The following is a 23699-nucleotide window of genomic DNA, read 5'->3' as shown; positions in this document are numbered from 1 at the left end:
GGCTTTCTTTTCACATTGTATCATAAAATTGATAAGAAGCACTTATACTTGTCCCATGAATGTATTCCACTCTATATTGCCAAAACATAAGAACATACATTTGAATAGTCTGAGGAAGTCATAGGAAGACACAGTTAGCTGGAAGTCCATGCTGACACTTCGGGAACAGCATAAGGGATCGTTACAAGAGCTGGAGCTTTTCACAAGAAGTGGCTAATAAAGTGGTTCAGGTTTGCGAATTGGTCAGAAAAGTATTACAAAGGAGGAAGAGAATGTTTCTCCAAGAACAGTTGCAAAGTAGGAATTTTTGTAGAAAGGACAAACTTCTTCTAGAGTCATTGTTGCACCCCTGCTTTTATGAAATGTCAGGATTTTCCAGAATGTAGAGCTCAAAGCCTCAAACGTCTAAAATTCTAATTACTTGCCTCCTAAGATTATGGTTACCACCATCACTTTCTCTATCTAATATATTTTGATAGTGTCCCATATTTTATTTGTCTCACATTATCCATTTGAAGGAAGTGCCACGTCACCATATTCGGTTTTGTTTTCATTTCAATTTTCAGTTTCCTGTGGGAAATGTGTGTTTTCTACTGTGTATGGGTTTTCTTGTGAAAATGAGAATATGTTTGGATTTTGATGAGATCTTATTTTATGTTGTTAGTGGTGTCAAATCAATATTTTTTTATTTGATGAAAATGATAATTTTATTTTTTATTGTTAGTGTCAAATCAAATACATTTTTAATTTAAATAAAATTGATAGTTATATTTTTTATTGATTTAGAATTGGTAGTGATGTCATGTCAAAAGCATTATGAAAAAAACATATTATTAGTTTATAAAAGTAAAGATTGAAAAAAAATTTATGAATGTAAATATATAAAAAAGTAATGCTTGAGATGACAATGATAGTAAAACATTTACAGTGAAAATACATATAAACAAAGATGTTCTCACTATTTCAAAAACTGAAAACGAAAATGAAACCAAACGAAGCAAGAGTTCGTGTAAGTAGAATGCCGTGGAATATCAACACATTAAACAACATTCTAAAACATGAGTGTAAAATCATACTGCTTCTGGTGTTCCCTCTCGAGTTTCCAAAGTTGATGCCAGTGCTGAATGACATGATTTCTCAGCTACACTTTGACTTCTAACATGGAAATTGTTGTGGAACTGATTATAAGCAGAAAAGGATCACAGCATACAAAGTTAAAACTTCATTATCAGGTACTAAACAAGATATAGTATAAACTAACACAACGAAGTTCATACCCAACTAACAAGAGGGACCAAACGACTGGCAGTAAGTTTAGAGGATTCTGCTATCTTCAGCAAGTGTGTTGGAACCAGAGAAAGTAGAGAAGCCTGCCATGATGAGGTATTCTTGATGAGGAGAATTGTACTGTGCTCCTCTGTGTCCTACTGGCTAGGAGGGTGAGAAAGAAAAATACAAACCATAGAGAAAAGAGCAATAAATGAATAAACAGAATCAATTTATATTAGGGTCAATTGCACCCGGCCCCCTCCCAAAACAGCATAATTATATTTTACTCCCTCAAACTATGAAAATTACACCTAAACCCCTTCCAGAATACTCTATTCACAATCACAACCCCACCATTAGAATTTTGGACGGAAAATGTTGATGTCTATAAAAAAGCTCAAGTGAATTTTCAATTTTGTGCTTCACCAGATAGTCATTTCTTTCAATAACTAAAACACCCTTGACAATGATTTGGGATTTGTAGGGGTGCAAATAATGTATATACAACAAGAGGAGTAAATGTATAAAATACTACTCTAGAATTATAGCAACTAGAGATGAAAAAGCCATTTTCGCGGTCTTATATGTATAGAGTGAAGTTACAACCATTTTTGCATCTCACATTAAAATGTCTTTACAAATAATTTTTCTAGTGTTTCATATTTAAATATGAAAAAGAAATGCTTATAAAAGCAACCTGAAGAAAGAACGACTGTGGTGATTTAGAAAACAGAACAAATCCAAAAAGATTGTTCCACTGCTACCCTACATGTTATTGGCAATAAATCCACTAATACTAGTGATTTTCAGAGTACACCAACTTGTAAATTTATTTTCAAAATAATGTAATTAATATAGTAATCACAGCATTAACTAATTCATTTATTGCATCAATTAAACTCTTAGAAACATATATGTTCTTGTTATCTTATAAACTTACATTTTCAATATTAATTACATATATATACATACTGTTTTCAGAACCATAACACATGCCTATTAGTAAAACCATTATAAACATCCTCTTAGGACTAAAGAAACTTACAAAGACATCAAATCCACCGAGCATTGTCTCAAATAAGGGGAAAAAAGACACATACAGACACCTCTAAACTGTACAAACATAACGATAATAGAATGGGGTAACAATTGAGACAAAGAATAGACAAATATTCAGAAAATAACTGGTCCTTGGCTTGAAATAAAGCAACATTCCATCAACTCTGACTACAAGCATACTATAGAACATGCTAATAAAATTGATATTAGAAATTTCTGAGTCCTGTTACAGCAAAAATAACTTCAGATTTCATCAGAGTAAAACCAAATGAGTGAAAAAATCCCAATTTTAAGAACTATAGCAACTTATCAAAAAGGAAATGGAAAAACAGCGATACAGGTCAGGAACAGGATGGAAATATCTTAAAGATTCAAACTTTTTCTGTTAACATGGGCAACCAGCTTCAATGATATGACTAAATTACTCAATAATTCATCTCACTTAAGTTGAGTGTCAAAGTACAAACTTCTGTTCTTACTTGGACTCACTTTGACACCACCTTAAAGTCAACAAATGAAGATATTTCAATCAATATAGGAGGCGAACACACTATCAATGAAATAAGTTCAAATTTATCACCAGATATACAAACATTTTATTCTGTGCACAAAATAGGATGTTCATAAGTTATACATTTTTTAAAATCACATTGGACTCAGAACTTATTTTCTTTTACAGGAATAGCAGCTAGTTTCTGTGAATATACCCATTTAAGAACACAGGACAGACGTAAATCAAGCCAGCACCCCTCCATCCAGAAAAAGGGAAAAAAGACCAAACATCCAACTCCATAATCAACTACTCTTGGAGAAGAGCAAAAAACCTGAATAAGAGGATCATTACAAGCACAATCGATCAACCTTCCCCTTCCCAGAAGACAAAGCAAATGAGCCTTGTGCACCAACTCTGCAACTTCCTGTCACAAAACAAAATGTGTCTCAGAATGCAGGATGCAAAATGGTCCACATCACAAAGGCATCCAATCATCCTTAAATCAAAATTAGAAATTAACCTTCTCTTCTGCAGTAGCTCGACGGACAGGCTTCCGCTTTGGCAAGCAGTCTGAAACATCAAACTCAACAGATATTCCACTGGCTAAATCTTCATGAAAATCCTTCATGGAAGATAATGCAGGAATGGACCCATCTTCCCATTCAGAGTCATCATAATCTTTATCGTCCTCATCCTTTTCTGGACTAGAAGCATACTGCATTGCTTCTCTACCATAACATTCGGGTTCTGCAGTACCCTTCTCTACTGCTGTACCAGCAGATCTTTTATCAATGTCCCTTGATCCTCTCTCCATCTACAAGGTGGTCCATGAGTTTAATAATTTGAATTAAGTGGAAAAACTAAATCAAGAGAAAGGTGCACCGAGCTTCTCTCATGTATTCCATTTAAACCATAAAGCAAGTTTAGTAAATATTCGTATCACATATAAAAATAATTGGGGAGAAATATATTTCACATACATTTGCTGAATTTAGTAAATCCCAGAATCTAGAAATTTCTATTTCTATTTTAGAGACCAACTTTTCTCTAAAAAGGAACAATTTTTGACTTGAGCAAAAATTGCCATTTCCAATTCTGATTCTAATAACGAACAGTTCTAGTATGACCGAAACCCAATTCCAGTTTCAATAACAAGCAGGTCTAGTGTAACAGTATCTGTTCAATCAACACTTCAGAATAAATATACATTGGATGACACTGAGAATTTTGATGCTTCTTATTGAAATAAAGATATGATAGAGATAGATAAACGACATCCTCTCTTCAACTCAAACTCCATTAGTACTTATAGCAGCCAAGGATAAAGCAAATCTAATATATTCTGAGTGCCAAAGTCAAAATTTTACTTTGGAAAAATTTACAGGACAAATCAATAGTTGAGTAATAACTAATAACTCATGTCTTGGATAAGCCATGAGGAAACATCAAAGAGAAGTGAACTTACCGTAGCTGCAGATTCCCATTGGCGCAAATAGCCAACATTTTCTTTATTGAACCCTTTGTTAACTCTTTTCAAAAGCTTTCCCACAGCATCTCTTGAAATATTCGAAAGAGTTTCTGATATCCCAAATACAGCCATCGTTATAGATCAAAGACAATGCACTCATAAAGCTTCATTATGTTCACATTCTAATAGCCTAATGACCACAATAAACAAACCATTATCATCAATGCTATCTGGTACATGACGGCTTTTCATGTCTTCTTGTTCACCTACACCAGAATAAAAGAAATATAGAAAACAAAAGGAAAAAAAAAAAAAAGAACAGGAAACTAACAAACTAAACTCAGTGACAGCCAAGTCTATCCAAAGTTAGGCAGCAATGTCATTGATGCTAAGTTCCCAGTACACCTTTGACAGGTTACTAAGCATACTTACACTTTAGGTACATTTAATTCATCACAAAGCCAGAATTTTTGTTAGCTTTTCGTATAAATTAATCTAATTAAATCAAAATTTCAAGAAAATGAAACAAAAGGAACCGGTTCAAGGAAAAAGAAGGAATAGGATCCAAATATTGAGTTCTTCATTCCCTGTTCCAAGAGCAAATTCTACAGGATCTTTTGCAGAAAAAATTCGCTCAAGAAAAAGAATAACTTCCTAAACAATTCTAAAACAACCATGTGGATGAGTGTTTGTTAATGCGATTCAACGACGTACCCACTGATTGGGGGCGCTTGGATTGGCTTCTGGTTCGCATTCTGTGTATGTGTTCGCTTAGTGGTTGGGTTGGGGGTGTGGGTGAAAGTATATGTACATCAGTACATGGAAAAGAGGGAAAAGAGTCGCGCAAGGCGCAATATCCAACAGTTGCAGACCTTTTGGCGGTTGAAGAGTATCCAGCAAGCCGGATTGATGTGAGCCGGGCTACATTGATTAAAAAACCTATAAACAATGTATTCAAAATCGGATCGAGTATCGAATCAGTCAAGTTATTGATTTAATGGCTCGATCAATTGGATCGAATTAAAAAAAAAAACTAATTGATCCGAACATTATTATATATACATATATAGGGTAAATTACATCATTCTCTCTTCAGATTTGACATAACTACGAATACCCTCTCGTTGTTTGAAAAAATTACTAATATCCCTCTGATTTTAACAGTCGTCTAACAATTAGCCCAATTCGTTGGATTTTCATCCTTTTTTTGGTGAACCAACCAAAATATTATTTTTTATCATTTTATTTATTTTGTAATTTTTTTATTTTTTATGGACTAAATAGATATTTTTTTTTATAATTTTAAATCTTTTTCCATCCACCCCATCCAAGTTTTTTACAAATTTTTATTTTTTTTTTTTAAAAAAATACTGTTAGGACAAAATTGGCAATTTCATACCTCCATCCGAGGTTTACATAATTTGATCAAACATTAGAGGATATTTGTAATTTTTCAAACAACAATGGGGTATTCATAATTATATCAAATGTCAGGAAAGGTCATTGTAATTTACCCTACATATATATGTAGCATATAATACATTATATACCTATTACATTGATACAATTTATAATAACATTTTATAACATGATACAGTTTATAAATGAATAGATTTATAATAATTTAACAATAAAAAATCACAAACCTCTTGGAGGAAGCAAATTAAATAAAAATTCAAACTAATAAAAAATTAAAATTAGAAAACCCTCAAATAAATTATATATGAATTGATTAAATAAATAAAATTTATAACAGTATTTTAGCAATTGTTGCCTTCATATAAAAAAAATTCAAAAAAGATTGGAGAAGTATGATGAAAAAGAGATATACATAGATTGTGAAGTTGATGAAAAACTCTAATGACTATTAGAAGTACTCATTACCACACGTTGAAAATGTCTGGCCAAGTTCAATTACATTCTCATCGTCTCACATTGAAAAAGTGTAAGCAAAGATTATGCACTTTTCCATTTGTTCCACATTAAAAAAATATGAAGCAAGCTTAAGTTATTTACACTATAAATATGTGATAATTTATTTAAATAATTATCCATGAAGCAATTGCCTATATATTTTCTTTGGCATTTATTTGCTTCTCATTTTGTATATTTCACTATATTTGTTAGTGAAACATATATTTTATTGTATTATTAGAAAAAAATTTAAAAATTATTAAAACTGTTTGAATTGGGTATGAGCTGGATCGATTTTTTGACCAAATTGGGTCGATAGGCCCTGATTTTAAGACCTTGACTCGGACCGGACACATGGCCAGTTCTTTATTGAACCGGTTGAATCAGCCAGTCCGAGTCGATTTTGAAAACCATGCCTTTAACTTATTGGTTGTTTTGGGGTGAGCTTATAAATTACTTAAAATTAGTAAGTGTAACGTATTTTATACATGTGCATAATTTTTATAAAATATTTGAAATATAGTATTTTTTGAAATTATATTATTTATTTATTATAGAATTAAAATTGCCTAAAATATATATAAGATAGTATATATAAGATAAAAATGAATGAGGAAAAAAATACCAAAAGATAGTTATGAAAAATCATGATGAGTTAAAAGGTTAAAAAATATATTTAACTTAAGAAAAAAATAATATACCAATAAATTAAAGATATCGAGAAGGTGCTTTTCAATTATATATAGTATTGATAGATATGTATAGTTTATAAGATATTTGGCATCTTATAAAAAATAAAAAATAAAGTATTTGATAATTTTTTGAAAACGTGCTTACAAATTTTAAAATAAGATATTGGGAGCTTATAAATATATTTTAAAAAATAGAAAAAGAATATAATTTGCCTCCATATGATATGAGAAATAAGCAAAAACAAATTCTGTGAAAAAAAATAACAAATTATCCCCTGTCTAAAAGATTGATAGGGGTAATTTGCTAATTTTTTTTATGAGAGAGGAAGAGACGAGAATGAGAGGGAGAAATGGCTGAGTGAGGGGATTGGAAGTGGTGGATGCAAGAAGTTGTCGTCATGTGCTTATATGTGGTTATTGTGTAAGAAAGATGAATGAATAATTGTGTTGCACTATATGTGATTGTTGAATGAAATTGAATGATGAATTTATGGATGAAAATATTTAAAATTGAGTAAAAAGATATACCTAATTGGGATATATTCAATGGTTTACGATGTTATGAATGATGGCAATAATGATGACGATGTGATTAATGATGTAATATGTGATGTAGAAAAAATTATGATTATATAGCTAGGTATCATGGCACGTAAGGTAACAGGGTATCCCAGTAGTGTGGAATATTCTGTATTGATATCTATACACTGAGGGTAGTATAGGGATGTCATGTTTGTTATGATGTCTTTACTGATATTACTACACATTGCAGTGGTGTGGGAATATCACATTCAATGCGTATCATACACTGTATATTAAGTGATTGAGATGATGATGGTTGGCAAAATCATTGATTGATGCACTCTAATTAGGTTAAGCAAAGTCTTATGAAAATAAACAATAATTTTGGATATATTACACTGTAGCTTAATATATTGTTGTGATATGGGTGACTTGGTGATTTTATGGTGATTGTGTAATGAATATTTGTTGTTTGGTGTCATTGCATGAAAATGGTCTTACTGTGTGTGCCTATGTGTGTATATATAAGCTAATTAATTTTACTTATTGAGTAGGCAACTCAGTCCCTTCCATATATTTTTCAAGGAATAAGTCATAGTGACTAGCCAAAGTGAACCATTAACTGATCGTCAGTATTACTAGGTGAGTCAACAATTTTATTTTGAATTGAGAGTTTTAGCCACATAATTACAAAGATATTAGACTTTGGCTGAAATTGTATTTTAAGATTTGTTATAACTAAAACCTTTACTTTCTCTTTTCTTTATGTTCATAAATACTACAAGTGAGTATTTAATATACTGATAAAAATAGCATTTGTGTGTTTGTTTTAAATAAAAAAAATTTATACGATGGGTTATGATTAAGGAGGGTGTATAATAATTAGCGATTATAAAGGTAGTGCCGTAGGGGATGTCACACTTATGTACTTGAGTACTCTCCTCCTAAAACCCTTTTGGAGGGGTCATTCAATGAAGAACGAGAGTCGTTTAAGCATTTGCATAATGATGAACACCACTCCCCTTGTCGGCTTCAATGAGTAACAAGATACAAAAACAACATGATTGAAATGGGTTCACTTAATCCATTTTTGTTATAAAAGTTGTATTGAGTTTCAGATAAGCATACTAGAAACGATGTGACGAATGAGTTCTAGGAGATGACTAAGGGGTCGTATATTCATAAGTACTGCGTCAAGATGCTCTCTCCAGTAGTGAAGCTAGAAAACTTGAAGGCAATTATGGACAATGACACACATATTAATGTGTTCCTCCAGTATTTTCCACCTTCATTTGACATTTTCATTGTTAATTTTAACATGAATGGGCTTGAGAAGTCCATTCCTCAACTAATGAACATGTTGGTGCAGTACAAGGTGATGGTTAAGAAATCATTGTATATAATGCTTGCTCATTCTCTTGTAAGTTCATGGACAAGAATGCTTTTCATTGGATGAAGAAGGCGAAGGATATGGGCTCAAGTGACAATAAGGGGGCTCAAGGGAAGGGAAAAAGACATAAGGTTGTGAAGAGCAATCAGGCGGACGATGAATGTCATTATTGTCATGAAAAAGGGCATTGGAAGAGGAATTACAAGAAATATCTTGCCTCCAATATATTTGTGGTTGAAGTTAATATGGTAGCTAACACCACTTCTTGGGTATTAGATACTAGTTGTGGGCCTCACATTTGGAATAATTTGTAGGTGATGGCAAGAAGAGAAAGACTAAGTGAAGGATATGTGGTCCTGCGGCTTGGAGATGGCAAACAAATTGTTGTTGAAGTTGTAAGAGAGGTTTACTTAGTAGTTAGTCCGGATGTTAGAATATTACTTAACAATTGCTATTATTTACCTAACATGATTATGAATATTATATTCATCCCCATACTAGAAGAGGAGGGCAATGAATTCTTGATAAATAAAAGTCGTTTTATGTAATGAGGAACATTCTTTTTCAAAATACTCATTACTTTCCTCTTTTTGTTTTTGTATATAATTTGCTCCCAATATTTTATAAAACTCCAATATATTCCGTTAAAATTTTAATATTATCAAAATTCGAATATATAATTTATTTACTAATTAACTAAATTTTGTAAATATTTACCAAATCATCCCTCAATTGTGTATTAAAAATTTGTGGATGTTTCAATTCTCCGCTCCTAATAAAAATTTCATCCTTGAAATTTAAGAGTTTATCTACTCGAAAAACAAATATAGGTTCTTCTTTTTTATATATTCTTAACCTCTCAATTAGTTTTCTTGCACAGCGATAACTCTATTTTACTCTCGTTATAGTTATCTCTTTATCTCTTTATCTCATAATTCCTTTATGTTTTTATCCAGGATGTCCATTAGCTCTTCCACATACATTAAGTTTTTTGAATTTTCTATCTCTGATTTGTGCACAATATGCTTAGGACCAGATCGGTATCGTTGTAGTATCGATATATGAAATATGTTATGCATTTGCTAGTAGTGTTAATTGACACGCTAGTGGTTCAATTCTCTCCGAACTTTCGTACACGCAAGTATACCTTGGACTCAACTTTTTTCTTTTTTTTTTTCTTTTCATCAAATCTCAATATTCTTTGTCACCCTTAAAGAAACTTTTCTTCATATTTTATATTTAATAACCCAAGTAATACTTCTATTAATCTTGTATTGTTTTCAAACACTTCTTAACTATTTATACTTTGTCTATCACTTTTTGTGTCAATTCAATACCTTTAAGTTGTCGTGACCCCTAACATCCCAACATAAGCATCGACATTTCATGAAAAACATTATATGGGAAACTGTCATGTAAGTGATCATCTCAATTTTTCTAAACTCAATTGTACAAGCTCTCATCATATCTTCTAAAATCTGAATTATTCTTTTTAATTTTCTATCTGGTTGAGGACGAGATATCGTAGTGAAATGTAATTTTTAACCTAATGCCCTTTGTAAATTTTCCCCAGAGTGCAAAGAAAATTGAGAATCTCTATAAAATAAATAAATATATATATATATAAGCACGCCATGCAATCTTATAATTCCTGAAATGTAAAACTCAACTTATTGATCTAAAGAATCACTTTGCGTCATAGGTGAAAAGTAAGTTTATTTGGTTAGTCTATCCGCAATTATCGAAATAGCATCATATATATATGTATATATGAAAGACCCATTATATCAAATAATACTGAGACCCTATCCAACTCCCTCAAGACCTTATGGGTTTCTAGACCTAGTCATTGTTTTGGACCCGATATTTTGGGTCCGGGTAGGGTCTAGACCAAAAAAAAAATCTTTTGAATCGAATTGGGTATTTAGACATATAGGTATTGATGGGTAGAGACCCAACCAAATCCAATCTATAATTTTTTTAATGGGTTTGGGTCTGACCTGTGTCTTATGTATTGGGTCCAAGGGTTCGGGGTCTGAATATTAATTTATGGGTTTGGGTAAGGTTTTACCCTACTTATTGACACCCCTGCTTATTTAATTATATTGGTATTTGGCTTTTGCTTTTGCATTTAATAGAAAGCTTTTACAATAATTTTTAAAAGTTCTAAATTATTAAGTTTAATGAATATGATCTTTTCATTCATAATTAAAGTACTTAGTAAACTTAAAAACAATATTCTTTAATTTATTAAATATTCTATATTTTTACTTAATTAAATTTTTAAATAATATATGCATTTATCGAGATAATAAGCATTAGGTGCGCTGCAGTGGTTCCTTTAAATATAAATAAATTTATAAACTTAATATATTTCATAATTAATGAATGATATAAGTCACCTTTAAATATATATTTGTGCATGTACATCTCACATTATTTTTCCTAGCATATAACAAACGCATCAATTGTATTATTTATCAATTCCTAGTGAAATTTGAGCACTCTATACGTAGGCATATTTCTTAAATGTATACTGTAAAAAAAGAAAAAGATATTACTTTTTACGATAAGATTGTTTATCCTTTATGGATTTATTTTAATTTTACATAAGACAAAAAAATTATGAAAAAAAAAAAGAAAAAGGCAATATAGAAAGGTATAGATTATTATGATGGCATAAAGTGGGAGTGGAGGTGGGGAGTTAATTTTACGTTATACTATTTATCACCACACGCGATTCTCGTACTCCTGGACATATAAAAAATAATTATAACGTGAAACAAAAAAAATTATAAAAAAAAAAAATCATAGTGTGAGCCATAAGAAGAAATGAAATCGAATTGAGATGATTTGAGCAGACTGAGCGCCCGTCCGAGATTCTCGCTACTGTAATTGTGAATGATGTTAGACAGATGGATTGTTAGTATTAATCTTTATAGATCTGTTAGCACATGTGCATTATATAGATTATGGCGTATTCCTTGGCTTGTCGAGGGAAATACCAGTGGATGAGCACTGTTGTACTGTACTATTATTTACTTAATGAAAATTATATTTACCCAAAAAAAAGAAAAAAAAATCCATGAGACGAAAGAAATATGAAGTCAGAGTAAAAAAATATACAATAAAAGTGAGAACAAAATATGGAATAAGCAAAAAACTTCATTGTGAGATTACTAAAAAAATACTCGAATAACTATTGTGACCAAATGTTTCTGAAGGAAAAAAATTAATTAAAGGACAAATTTGAATATTAAAAAATTAGTTCAATAAGATGTTTTCTTTTATAATAATACGAAAAATATGTAATTTATTCATGTGATATGAGTAATGAAGCAAACTACCTTCCTATTTAAACCGTCGATAGGAGGTAATATGCTTTATTTTTCAAAACATATGAAATAATTTGCTAATTTTTTTCATAAAATATTTTTTTGCTCAATTCAAATATCATACAAAGGTAAATTACATTTAACTCAAAGTACAATAGATATAGATACATATATACAATCGGAGAGAATTTTTTATTCTTGAAGCTGTGATCGAGCGGGTTAAATACAATATACAACTCAAAATACGAAAATATAGATATATCAAGACCTGTGTTGATGAAAAAGTGCAATAAAATAAAATGCAATTTACCCCCTGTGTTTAAATTGTATTTAACCCGTGGTAACACAGGCACAACTCTCTATTTTATGCTCAAACACCTTTTGACTCTCATTCAGATTCGTGGGCTTCTTTCAGAGGTATTTCAGCTTCCTCTCTCTCTCTTTTTATATCGTTCATTTCCAAAGGCTTTTATATATATATATATATATATTATCTTTGTACTGAATTTGTTGCATGTGCTGTTATTCTTAGCTAAGAACTCTTAGCTTCTGTTTGGTTTTGTATGTAGGCCCATCTCTAACACAAAATCTTATTTGGTTTTGTGATTTGCACACCTGTGTGTAATTTTACTTTTATTTTTTTATTATTTTCTCTCCCTCTCCTTTCTTTTCTATCGGCAGCTTATTTTTTTATTATTTTCTCTCCCTCTCCTTTCTTTTATGTCGGCAGCTTTCTTCTCTTTCTTTTCTTTATTCTTTCTTCTCTCTTTCCTTTTCTTCTTCTCTTTCTTGTTCTTTCATTTTTGTTCGGCAAACGGTCGGCAGATCTTCTTTTCCTTCTCTTTTCTTGTTTTTCCTTGCATTTTTTTTTCTCTTTTGTTGTTTGCTCTCACTTTTATTGTGTGAAATTATAGCAATTGAAGCGCCCTCTTCTCTGCCGTTCGCATCGCCGTCGTCGTCTGCCGCGCGAGGCCACAAATCTAAAAATTGATCTCTTATCGTTCTTTGTCTTTACTTCTATCGAAGAGTTTGGTCCAAGTAGCTGAGGTAATGTTAGGTTTCTTAACTTAGATAGCCCCAAACAGATCTCCCTGAATTTGATTTCTCCTTTTATCTCAATTTAGTTTTTTTCCTGCTTTTCCCATTCTTTGTGTTTAGGTAAGAACGAAGAGAGTTGTGAGTAGAGATGTGAGTAGAGATGTGCATACTGTTGAGCAATTGCTGCAGATATGATTCAATTATTTTTCTACAAGGGATAATTTCACTTTTCGTTCCTCAACTTAGACAATATTGCAATTTTGACATCTCATATTCTGACCAAATCAATTTTGATCCGTAAGGATTGTTAGTTTCATCAATTTGGTCCCTTTTATTAGTTGACCACGAACTATTTCTGTTAGTTCTCACGGTCAACCAACTAGAGGACCAAAATTAATGGATTTAACAAACGTCAGGGACCAAAATTGATGAAGTCGAAAAACTGATTTGGTGTCTTGAGTTTGGGCACCAAAAATAAAATTACTCCTTTTTCTATCATCTATGTATTGGTGGATTTTTCTTCTTTTGTTAATTAATTATGATGTTGTGACTAATGCTGGTGATCTAATTGTTAAAATATTAATAAATAATGATTCACCTTTCTAGTTTAGGTTTTAGTTTTTAGACGAGGCAGTGGTTTAACTTGGTATCAGAATCGAGCAAAATAAAAGGTTTTAGATTCGAATTTCATTGCCACCAATTATAAAAGAAAGGTTTCACGTACAAGTGTAAAATGAATGAAGCTTGTGAAAATATTGATATTGAATGAATAACAATTTAAATTTTTAGATGAGGTAATCGTTTAACACTGATATAATTAATTAAAGATTAATTCTTTCTCATTTTCTTTCCCCCAACCTTTAATTTTTCTTCCTTTTTTCTTGCATTCCTAGATGCATTTCTTGTATCCATGAGTGTAGTTTTTCTTATTAATATTGTAAATTTTTCTAGATGAAATTGACAGGCAGAAAGCTATTATTTGCTCAGTATGGATAATTCACTAGCATTTTATTCTAGCTTGATTCTAGACTCGCAGATTTGTTAGGAGTTGAATATTAATTTCTCTTTAACAGTTTAAACTTTGGTATAATTGGACGTAGATTTTTTGTAATTTGAAAAATTACATTTGGTATGATTTGTTTCCATCTAATAAATAGGTCACTCGTTATGTAAATTCATTGAATTTCTTATATTAATAAAAAAAGTAAATGAAAATTGATATTTATCCTGAATTGACTTATCGCTGATTTATTGCAACTCAAATAATTTTTTTCTAATTGAAACTACCCTTATAACGGTGAATTTTGACTAATAAAGGAACTTATTTGTTAGACGAAAGCAAACTTCAGTGGTACTAAATGTAATTTTTCAAAGCACATGAAATTTATGTGTAATTACACTAGAACTCGTATGGAATAAGAGTCTTACATTCAAGGTCTGAAAAAGAGAATACCACCTACATGTGAGAGGGCATGTGAGAAATATTATTTTGATTCTCATTCTTTATTTGCGCGATCTTTCGTTGTACATATCAATCCTAACCTTAAACTGCAGGTACGTAATTCTCGAATGGATTCGGAGATAATCGTGCACGGTGGCGGATGCCACTGCAAAAGAGTAAGATGGAAAGTACGAGCTCCACCAAGCGTTGTAGCCTGGCAATGCAACTGCTCAGATTGCTCCATGAGGGGAAATACTCATTTCATTGTTCCGTCCAGCGATTTTGAGCTTGATGAAGACTCCAAACAGTTCCTCACTACATATACATTCGGCACGCACACTGCAAAGCACATTTTCTGCAGAGTTTGTGGCATTACTTCCTTCTACATTCCAAGATCAAATCCGGATGGCATAGCGGTTACGTTCAGGTGTGTAGACCCTGGGACGCTGAAACATGTCGAAGTCCGACATTTCGATGGGCAGAACTGGGAAAGCTCGTTCAATCAAACTGGCATTTCCTCATGTTCGAAGATAGTTTCCAGGAACCTGGAATGAGTGGTTGTCTATGTTATTCCATCAGGGGGTGCATTTCTGTAACGTTGTGAGGGGTTAAATGCAACAGGAAATGCCGATCCACTAAAATTCCTCGGAAGAAAAATAAAGGGGCAACGTAACCGCTTCAAAAGTCCCAAAAAATTGAAGTAATATTGTTTTATTATATTTTAGTATTATATCATTAAATTTTGAAGTATATTAAGCATGTATGTATTTCACAAATAAGTAAAAAAATCTGATAGAAAAAGTGGTTTCTATTTATTTTCGTGAAAAAAATAAAAATAATAAGCCAACTTAATAATGAAAGTATATATATATATATATCATATAATTATGTCAATTTTAAGTGGAAGAATATCAAATCTCTAAATTTTCTTGTGGGCCTGTGCGGCTTTTCTTAAATTGGGGTCGTTTTGAACTTGGATCGATTGAACTTTTTTTGTCAATTTATTTTTAGAAAGCACCTAGCGTATTATCTAGGGACTCTATTTAAATTGGACTTGGGGGCATTTTGAACCCTCTCTCAAATTGGACATCCTAAGAGCATTATAGGCCTTGCGTTCCTTTCCTCGTTTTGAATTGTTTGGATTTTGGGTCAATTTATTTTTATAAATATCAATTAAAAATCCTCTTTTTGAATTGTTTGGATTTTGGGTCAGTTTATTTTTATGAATATCAATTACAATGAAAAAATAAAAAACATGCATGAGTCGTTAAATGGGCTAAGTACTCATGCATGTTTTAAAAAAAAGAATAGAGTGAATTGTTAATTGGGCTAACCACTCACGTTATTCTTGCATTATATTTTAATTTGAGGTATCATTGTCATTTTTTTTCAATTATAATCCAATTTTAGATATAATTACGATTTTAATTTTTTTAAAAATAATATCTATATAAATTAGCCATAAATACATGTACAGTTGTAGTACAGCTCAGCCTGCAAAACTAATTCAAATATTTACCATATGTATATATCTACATACTTTTTCTTTCTCTCTCCTGTGTTTCTCTCACAAGACAACCGAAACACAAGACTGGGGTTTGGCCCATGTTCCAAAGAATCATCCACTCGTTGTCCAGCTTTTTAACACTGTCATCTTTAGGGCAGCCCTCTTTTGAGAAAAAATTATCTGTTCTTGTGGGGTCACCCCTGCATGTGCTCCAGCTCCCTTCTCAATGCTCCAACTCCTACTCATCACAAGTTTTTTGGTTTTTGCTTTACATTTCAATCTACACTCCTTCGCCTCCCCCCCCCCCTTCTGGATCCAATGCCCTTGCCTTTAGCGAATCTGGTGCAGAAATAGTTCGCCTCTTTCTCTCGCGAAAAATTCCCAGAAAAAGCCCCCCCTTCCCCCCCCCCCCCCCCCTTCTGGATCCAATGCCCTTGCCTTTAGCGAATCTGGTGCAGAAATAGTTCGCCTCTTTCTCTCGCGAAAAATTCCCAGAAAAAGCCCCTCTTTTCTGACCTCTCGCTCTTAAGAAAGAAAGTTTCAGCTAATGAAGCGACATTCTGGGTGAGGCATTCACCCTGTTCGAAAGAATCCTAGAGACAGCCTTCACTTGAGTTTCTGTTGTGTTTTCAAGTAAAATGAAGTCTTGTTCAGGGGTAAAGTTTCAATCTTTGGCATCAATCTTTCATGGGTTGCTGCTGCTTTCTGTTTTTCTCTGTGCAAACTCGCAGACCAGTCCAGATGACGCGTCAGCCATGTTTGCACTAAAGAAAAGCCTGAACCCACCAGATGAACTTTCATGGTCCGACCCGGATCCATGTAAATGGGGCCATGTATTATGCTCGGAGAACCGTGTGACCAGGATTCAGATTGGGCACCAGAATCTGGCAGGTACACTCCCTAAAGAACTCTCTTCGCTGACTCAGCTTGAGCGTTTAGAGGTACAGTGGAACAACATTTCTGGGCCTTTACCAAGTTTGAAAGGTTTGAGTTCACTGCAAGTGTTAATGCTTAGTAACAATCAGTTCACTTTGATTCCTGATGATTTCTTCTCGGGCATGTCTTCGTTGCAATCTGTCGAGATTGATAACAATCCTCTTTCTGCTTGGGAAATACCTGAAAGCCTTAGAAATGCTTCAACCCTTCAGAATTTCTCGGCTAATTCTGCGAATATTACTGGAAAGATTCCATCATTTTTGGGCCCTGATGAGTTTCCTGGCTTGACTAACTTGCATTTGGCTCTTAATCACTTGGAGGGAGAGCTGCCTTCGGCTTTCTCAGGATCCCAGATTCAATCTTTGTGGCTGAATGGACAGAAACTTAGCGGAGGAATTGATGTTTTACAGAACATGACATTGTTGAAGGAGGTTTGGTTGCACTCTAATGGGTTTTCAGGTCCGTTGCCTGATTTTTCGGGATTGAAGAATTTGGAGACTCTGAATTTAAGGGACAATTCATTCACTGGGCCAGTTCCGATGTCGTTGGTGAATCTAGACACCTTGAAAGTGGTTAATTTGACAAATAACTTGCTCCAAGGACCAATGCCGAAATTCAGGGAAGCTGTTTCGGTTGATATGGCGAAGGATACAAATAGTTTTTGCTTGCCACAACCTGGTGATTGTGATCCTAGAATTGATACATTGCTTTCAATTATAAAATCGATGGATTATCCTAGAAAGTTTTCTGAGAATTGGAAGGGAAATGATCCATGTGCTGATTGGTTTGGGATCACTTGTAATAATGGGAACATAACTATTGTTAACTTTGAGAACATGGGGCTTACAGGTACCATTTCTCCTGATTTTGCTTCACTTAAATCTCTGCAGAGGTTGGTTCTTGCTAATAATAATCTTACTGGCACTATCCCTGAGGAGCTCACGACTCTGCCTGGGCTTATGGAGTTTGATGTATCTAACAACCACCTTTATGGGAAGATACCTGCTTTCAGAAGTAATATGATCGTTAAAACCGGCGGAAATCCTGATATTGGGAAGGATAAAGTTGATTCAAACTCTACTGGCACATCTTCTACAGGCACATCCAGTACAGGTTCAGAAACTAATGCACAAAAAAATCATGATAAATCTCGAAATTGGGTTGGAGTTGTTGTGTTTTCTGTAGTAGGTGGTCTCTTTGTCCTTTGTTTAATTCTTGTAGCTGCTTTCTGTTTGTACAAGAGCAAACAAAAGCGCTTTAGCAGAGTTCAAAGTCCAAATGCCACAGTAATTCATCCTCGCCATTCTGGATCAGATAATGATAGCGTTAAGATCACAGTTGCAGGATCAAGTGTTAGTGTGGGTGCTGTTAGTGAAACTCATACTGTTTCTGCCGGTGAATCAAGTGACATTCAAATGGTTGAAGCAGGAAACATGGTGATTTCCATTCAGGTGCTAAAAAATGTGACAAATAATTTCAGTGAAGAGAATATACTCGGTCAAGGAGGTTTCGGCACAGTCTACAAAGGAGAACTGCATGATGGAACAAAAATTGCTGTGAAAAGAATGGAGTGTGGAGTAATCACAGGCAAAGGAACAGCAGAGTTTAAGTCTGAGATTGCTGTTTTGACCAAGGTTCGACATCGGCATCTTGTTGCTCTTCTTGGATATTGTCTTGACGGAAACGAAAAACTTCTGGTATATGAATACATGCCTCAAGGGACATTAAGTAGGCATCTCTTCAACTGGGCTGATGAAGGGTTGCAACCTCTGGAATGGAAGAGAAGGCTGACCGTAGCTTTAGATGTTGCTAGGGGTGTGGAATACCTCCATGGGTTAGCTCACCAAAGCTTCATACACAGGGACCTTAAGCCTTCCAACATTCTACTTGGGGATGATATGAGGGCTAAGGTTGCGGATTTTGGTCTTGTGCGGCTTGCTCCAGAAGGGAAGGGATCCATTGAAACAAGAATAGCTGGGACATTCGGGTACCTGGCACCAGAATATGCAGGTAAACTATTTCCTCAAACCCCATTTTTAATGCTGATACAGTTGTGGTTTTCCATTTTGTGCTTTGATTGAAGCATGCATACATTTAAAAATGGACTAACGAGATAAAGATATCCGTGGAGTTGGTGTCATTTTATTGCAAAAGGATCACTTAAATTTCGGCCCTATATTTGTGTTTCAACAACTAATTTAATACTCCTAATGCCATTGTTACACATATTGCATTTCTAGAATGTCTACTTAATGCCATTATCAGTCTAATATTGTAGAATGTGGTAGAACTGGTCTAATAATCACTTCTTTTTTCATTCTGTTGCTTCAGTAAAACTCCTCGAAGCATTCAAACTTGCTTAATAAATTCTCCTGCTTTTATTTTTGTGTAACATGGACTCATAATGAGTGAAAAGGCAGCCTTCTTATGTCATTTGGTTGGTCTTAGTTATCAGGCCTAATCCTTGTTTATACAATTACTAAACATTGTTCAATGGTCTTTCTACTCTCGTTATAAAACTGTTAGGCACCCATAAAAAGTTCAGTGATGTATTCTTTATTTTCTTCAACAAATGCATCCTCTGATTGTTCTTGCACTTCAATCTGGGATCCCTGGTAGTCATGCTGGCTTCCTTCGATGAACGTTTCTGCCCTGAGTCTATCTGTCTTTCCTCCCTATGTCTTTTATTTATTTAATATACAGAACACCATATGGAGAAAAAACTAAAATTTGAGCATAAACAATAAACATGCTTCAATTCCTGATACTTTACACTATCCTCTTATTGTATTTTTCTGTGTCCGACAGTAACGGGGAGAGTGACTACCAAAGTCGATGTTTTCAGTTTTGGTGTTATCTTGATGGAACTGATAACGGGAAGAAAGGCACTCGACGAGAGCCAACCTGAAGAGAGCATGCACCTTGTAACTTGGTTCCGAAGAATGCAACTCAACAAGGACACATTCCGTAAGGCCATTGACCCTACTATTGACCTCGATGAGGAAACTCTAGCCAACATTAGCACCGTCGCTGAACTGGCTGGCCACTGCTGCGCTAGGGAGCCGTATCAACGACCTGACATGGGTCATGCTGTAAACGTTCTTTCTTCTCTAGTAGAGCTCTGGAAACCAACCGACCAAAGTTCTGATGACATATACGGCATCGACCTTGAAATGTCATTGCCTCAAGCGCTTAAAAAGTGGCAGGCATTCGAAGGTAGGAGTCACATGGACTCTTCTTCTTCATCCTATCTTCCAAGCCTAGACAACACTCAGACTAGCATACCTACAAGGCCGTATGGTTTTGCCGAGTCTTTCACATCGGCTGATGGCAGGTAAAAGATAAGATGAATCTATGATGATGATTTGATGTTGTGACTGATTTTACATGTTGATTCTGTCCATTTCTCCTCCTGTAACGATTTCTAGCAGACCCTTTAACTTTGTTTTATGTGGAGCCTGCAGTTTTAAGTATTGAAGATTAAGGGAATCTCTATTTCTGATTTGTTTTGTTTGTTTGTAGCCTATATTTATGTATAGTTTGTTTAAGGTGTGAAGTTCACAAATTCCATTTCCAGAAATTGAAGTTCCTCTTCTTCCTCCTAGCAAAAATCTCCTGTCTATCTTATAACAGTTATTCCTTGCCAACAGAACAGAGTTAAAACTATTTCCATAGACCTGTTTAATACAAGCAGGGCTGTAAATGATGTGGATGCGACTCGAGAGAACGTAGCGTATTATTGTTTAAACTTGTTTGAATCGGTATCGAGCTTTATAAGTTACTTTCGAATTTGGTCCGATTGTTGATCTAAACGAGTTGAAACAAGCTTTAATTGGATTAACATGAATCGAATCCGAGAAATATGATATATGGACATATAATTTATTTCTTTCGGTACTAATTGAATCAAGTTATATAGTCGTTAAAATTTAGCTGTTAGAAATTGAAGGGACATATGGGATGGCTTCTAGAACTGTTTTAAAGCCTTTGTGCAAATATATGTAGAAACAAATTTTGGAATGGATAAGTTGTCGTAAATTTGTAACATAGTTAGCAACACATGTGACCTTTTCAACCTAGCCATCCCAATTTTAATACATTCGACGCAAAACCCGTTGGAAATGTGTGACGGGTTTTATCTTGTAACGGATTTTAGGATAAATTACTTGCAAAATTTACTTTAGAATTGCTTCCCAAAACTGATTAACTTCTTCTAAATAATGTAATGACGTCATCCACATACATCCTACTAAAATCGTCACAATACCCGTTAGAATTTGTGACGGATCACAAACATTTCGTTTCAAATCCGTTGTTTTTGTTTGTAGTGTATTGTTTCATCATGGAATTACTAATACTAATTTAAACAAACATTTCTCAAAATTGGTTTCTGAATTTTTGTAATATGTCTTAATTAAGACACATATATATCTAAGAATTTATATAATTATTTAGATAAAAAATCAGGAATATTAGTATAATATAAAACACGACCACCATGTTTTATCAACGTTCCCAACTAAAATATTAGTCTTTATTCTGTTCGTCGGTGCATCAACCAAAGAACAAACATCCTATATTTTATATGAACTATAACAGTTATGTATAGACTTAGGTACCGCGTGAAAATCAATGTTAAATAACAAATCAGAATATGAAAATGAAACCCCTTTCCAGAGACGTCGTCGTCGCGTTCCTGCATTCCAATTCTGATCCAACGGTCAGGGCATCCGGTCAGCCACCGACTACTACGTACGCACGCTGACCCATTACCCGATCACCAATCAGCCGACTCCTTTACGGTCCACATTCAAATTTTCAACGGTCAAACATTCAATTCAAACCCTATTCCTACCCTTTGAAAGTTTCTTACCCATAACCCACAATCACAAGCAATATATAGTCCAACATCTCCTACCCCAACATCATCAAACTATACAGCTTCTACTTGTAACAAAAATTAGCCCATCAAATTCTATCCCAATACCAACATATATAGAGTCTTGCTTGATTTCCAAAGAAATTAGCATCAGGATCTTGCTTGTGTTTTCTGATTTCGGCTAGATATATAGATTTGTGGTTCGTCGTAATGACTTTCTTGTGGAGGCGGAGGAGGGGCGGCCGCGGTGGAGCTGGAAAAACTGAGGTTTTTAAAGGGATCAATCAAGATATGGAGCTCACAGTTCCTACACATTTTAGGTGTCCGATATCACTTGACTTGATGAAAGATCCGGTCACGTTGTCGACTGGGATCACGTACGATAGGGAGAGTATCGAGAAGTGGATAGATGCCGGGAACATAACGTGCCCCGTCACCAACCAAGTCTTGAGAAACTTTGATCAGATCCCAAATCATTCCATAAGAAAGATGATCCAAGATTGGTGCGTTGAGAACAAGTCTTGTGGAGTTGAAAGGATTCCAACACCTCGCATTCCAGTCACCCCTTATGAGGTTACCGATATTCGTTCAAGAATCGTGGCGGCTGCACGACTTGGAGATGCAAGAAAGTGCCAAGAATTGGTAGGGAAGATCAAGAATTTGGCTAAGGAGAGTGAACGCAACAGGCGTTGCATTGTTGGCAACCGGATTGGCTCCGCATTGGCAGATTCATTCGAGTCTTTTGCACGTTTTTCAGTCGATACACACGTGAATCTGCTGAAAGAAATCTTGGCTGCATTGACATGGACGTTCCCACTAGACGAAGAAGGCATTTCCAAGTTGAAATCTGCAGTCTCTCTACGTTGCATGGTGTGGTTTTTGAAAAGTGAAAATGATCTTTCCTCAAGACAAAACGCGATTTGCGTGTTGAAGGAACTCATTTCTGCCGATGAGGCCTGTGTTGATGGCCTAATGGGAATTGAGGACATAGAAGAAACATTGTTTCACACTGTCAAAGTCCCAATTTGTCCTAAAGCTACCAAGGCAAGCCTAGTGATAATTTACAAGATGATCAAGTCATCTATAGGGACGAGGGGCGAAATCGCGTTGAGGTTTATCCGAATGGGGCTAATCCATTTGATTCTTGAAATTCTTGTCGACGGTGACAAAAGCGTCTGTGAGAAAGCGTTAGTTGTCATGGACAGTATTTGCAGCTTGGAAGAAGGGAGGGAAAACGCGTATGAGAACGCGCTAACCGTCCCATTGCTAGTTAAAAAGATCCTACGTGTGTCGGACACGGCCACGGAATTCTCTATTTCGAGTCTTTGGAAGCTTTGCTTGGGAGAAAATGAGAGTGCCCTGGTTGAGGCAATGCAACTTGGGGCTTTCCAGAAGCTATTGGTAGTCTTGCAAATTGGGAGTGGTGAAAGAACAAAGGAGAAGGTGACTGAGTTATTAAAGCTGATGAATCTGTGTAGAGATAAGGTAGATTGCGTTGATTCATCTATGGGATTCAACTACATTAAAAGGTCAAATTGATTTTGTAATTTAGGCCAAGAATTGAACTTTTGTTAGTGGGCAGTACAAACTGTACAGAGAAAAAGAAAAAAAACAGTACAGAAATCAGTATATTGAATTCAATCATCAGAATTTTGTGGTATTCTTTTGACAATATTTCACACTTTTTTGGCTTTAAAATGTTGTAATTCTTTGCCTTTTGTTGAAGTATGTAAGTGAGAAGTCATTTTTGACTCAA

General features: G+C 34.3%; 4 protein-coding genes across 5 annotated transcripts in view; 3 read left to right on the top strand and 1 right to left on the bottom strand.

Moving 5' to 3' along the window:
- Positions 1 to 5222, bottom strand: part of LOC105178218 (DNA repair protein RAD4) — a 14830-nt gene extending 9608 nt beyond the window's left edge. Inside the window, exons 1-7 of one of the 2 annotated variants that reach the window (XM_011101639.2) lie at positions 5004 to 5222; positions 4502 to 4555; positions 4287 to 4399; positions 3342 to 3635; positions 3153 to 3245; positions 1278 to 1370; positions 1077 to 1178 (exon numbers count right to left, since the gene is read on the bottom strand). In XM_011101639.2, coding sequence (XP_011099941.1) covers positions 1077 to 1178; positions 1278 to 1370; positions 3153 to 3245; positions 3342 to 3635; positions 4287 to 4399; positions 4502 to 4555; positions 5004 to 5043 — 789 coding nt within the window. In that variant the 5' untranslated portion in view covers positions 5044 to 5222. The remainder of the gene's footprint in view (positions 1 to 1076; positions 1179 to 1277; positions 1371 to 3152; positions 3246 to 3341; positions 3636 to 4286; positions 4400 to 4501; positions 4556 to 5003) is intronic. The other variant, XM_011101640.2, reaches the window with a different exon arrangement.
- On the top strand, positions 12907 to 15325 carry LOC105178216 (centromere protein V). Its single transcript, XM_011101637.2, has 2 exons — positions 12907 to 13189; positions 14735 to 15325. Exon 2 carries the CDS (start codon positions 14750 to 14752, stop codon positions 15173 to 15175), a length of 426 nt encoding a protein of 141 aa, XP_011099939.1. The 5' UTR covers positions 12907 to 13189; positions 14735 to 14749; the 3' UTR covers positions 15176 to 15325.
- On the top strand, positions 16526 to 20644 carry LOC105178215 (receptor protein kinase TMK1). The gene is made up of 2 exons (XM_011101636.2): positions 16526 to 19074; positions 19873 to 20644. The coding sequence occupies exons 1-2, from the start codon at positions 16767 to 16769 to the stop codon at positions 20400 to 20402; spliced, it is 2838 nt and encodes a 945-aa protein (XP_011099938.1). The 5' UTR covers positions 16526 to 16766; the 3' UTR covers positions 20403 to 20644.
- LOC105178214 (U-box domain-containing protein 21-like) lies at positions 21725 to 23699 on the top strand. Its single transcript, XM_011101635.2, has one exon. It carries the CDS (start codon positions 22154 to 22156, stop codon positions 23480 to 23482), a length of 1329 nt encoding a protein of 442 aa, XP_011099937.1. The 5' UTR covers positions 21725 to 22153; the 3' UTR covers positions 23483 to 23699.

The sequence above is a fragment of the Sesamum indicum genome, linkage group LG15 (genome assembly GCF_000512975.1).
Source record: "Sesamum indicum cultivar Zhongzhi No. 13 linkage group LG15, S_indicum_v1.0, whole genome shotgun sequence".
Classification (NCBI taxonomy): Eukaryota; Viridiplantae; Streptophyta; class Magnoliopsida; order Lamiales; family Pedaliaceae; genus Sesamum; species Sesamum indicum.
The sequence above is the reverse complement of the archived record's forward strand: the minus strand, read 5'-3'. Positions and strand labels throughout refer to the sequence as shown.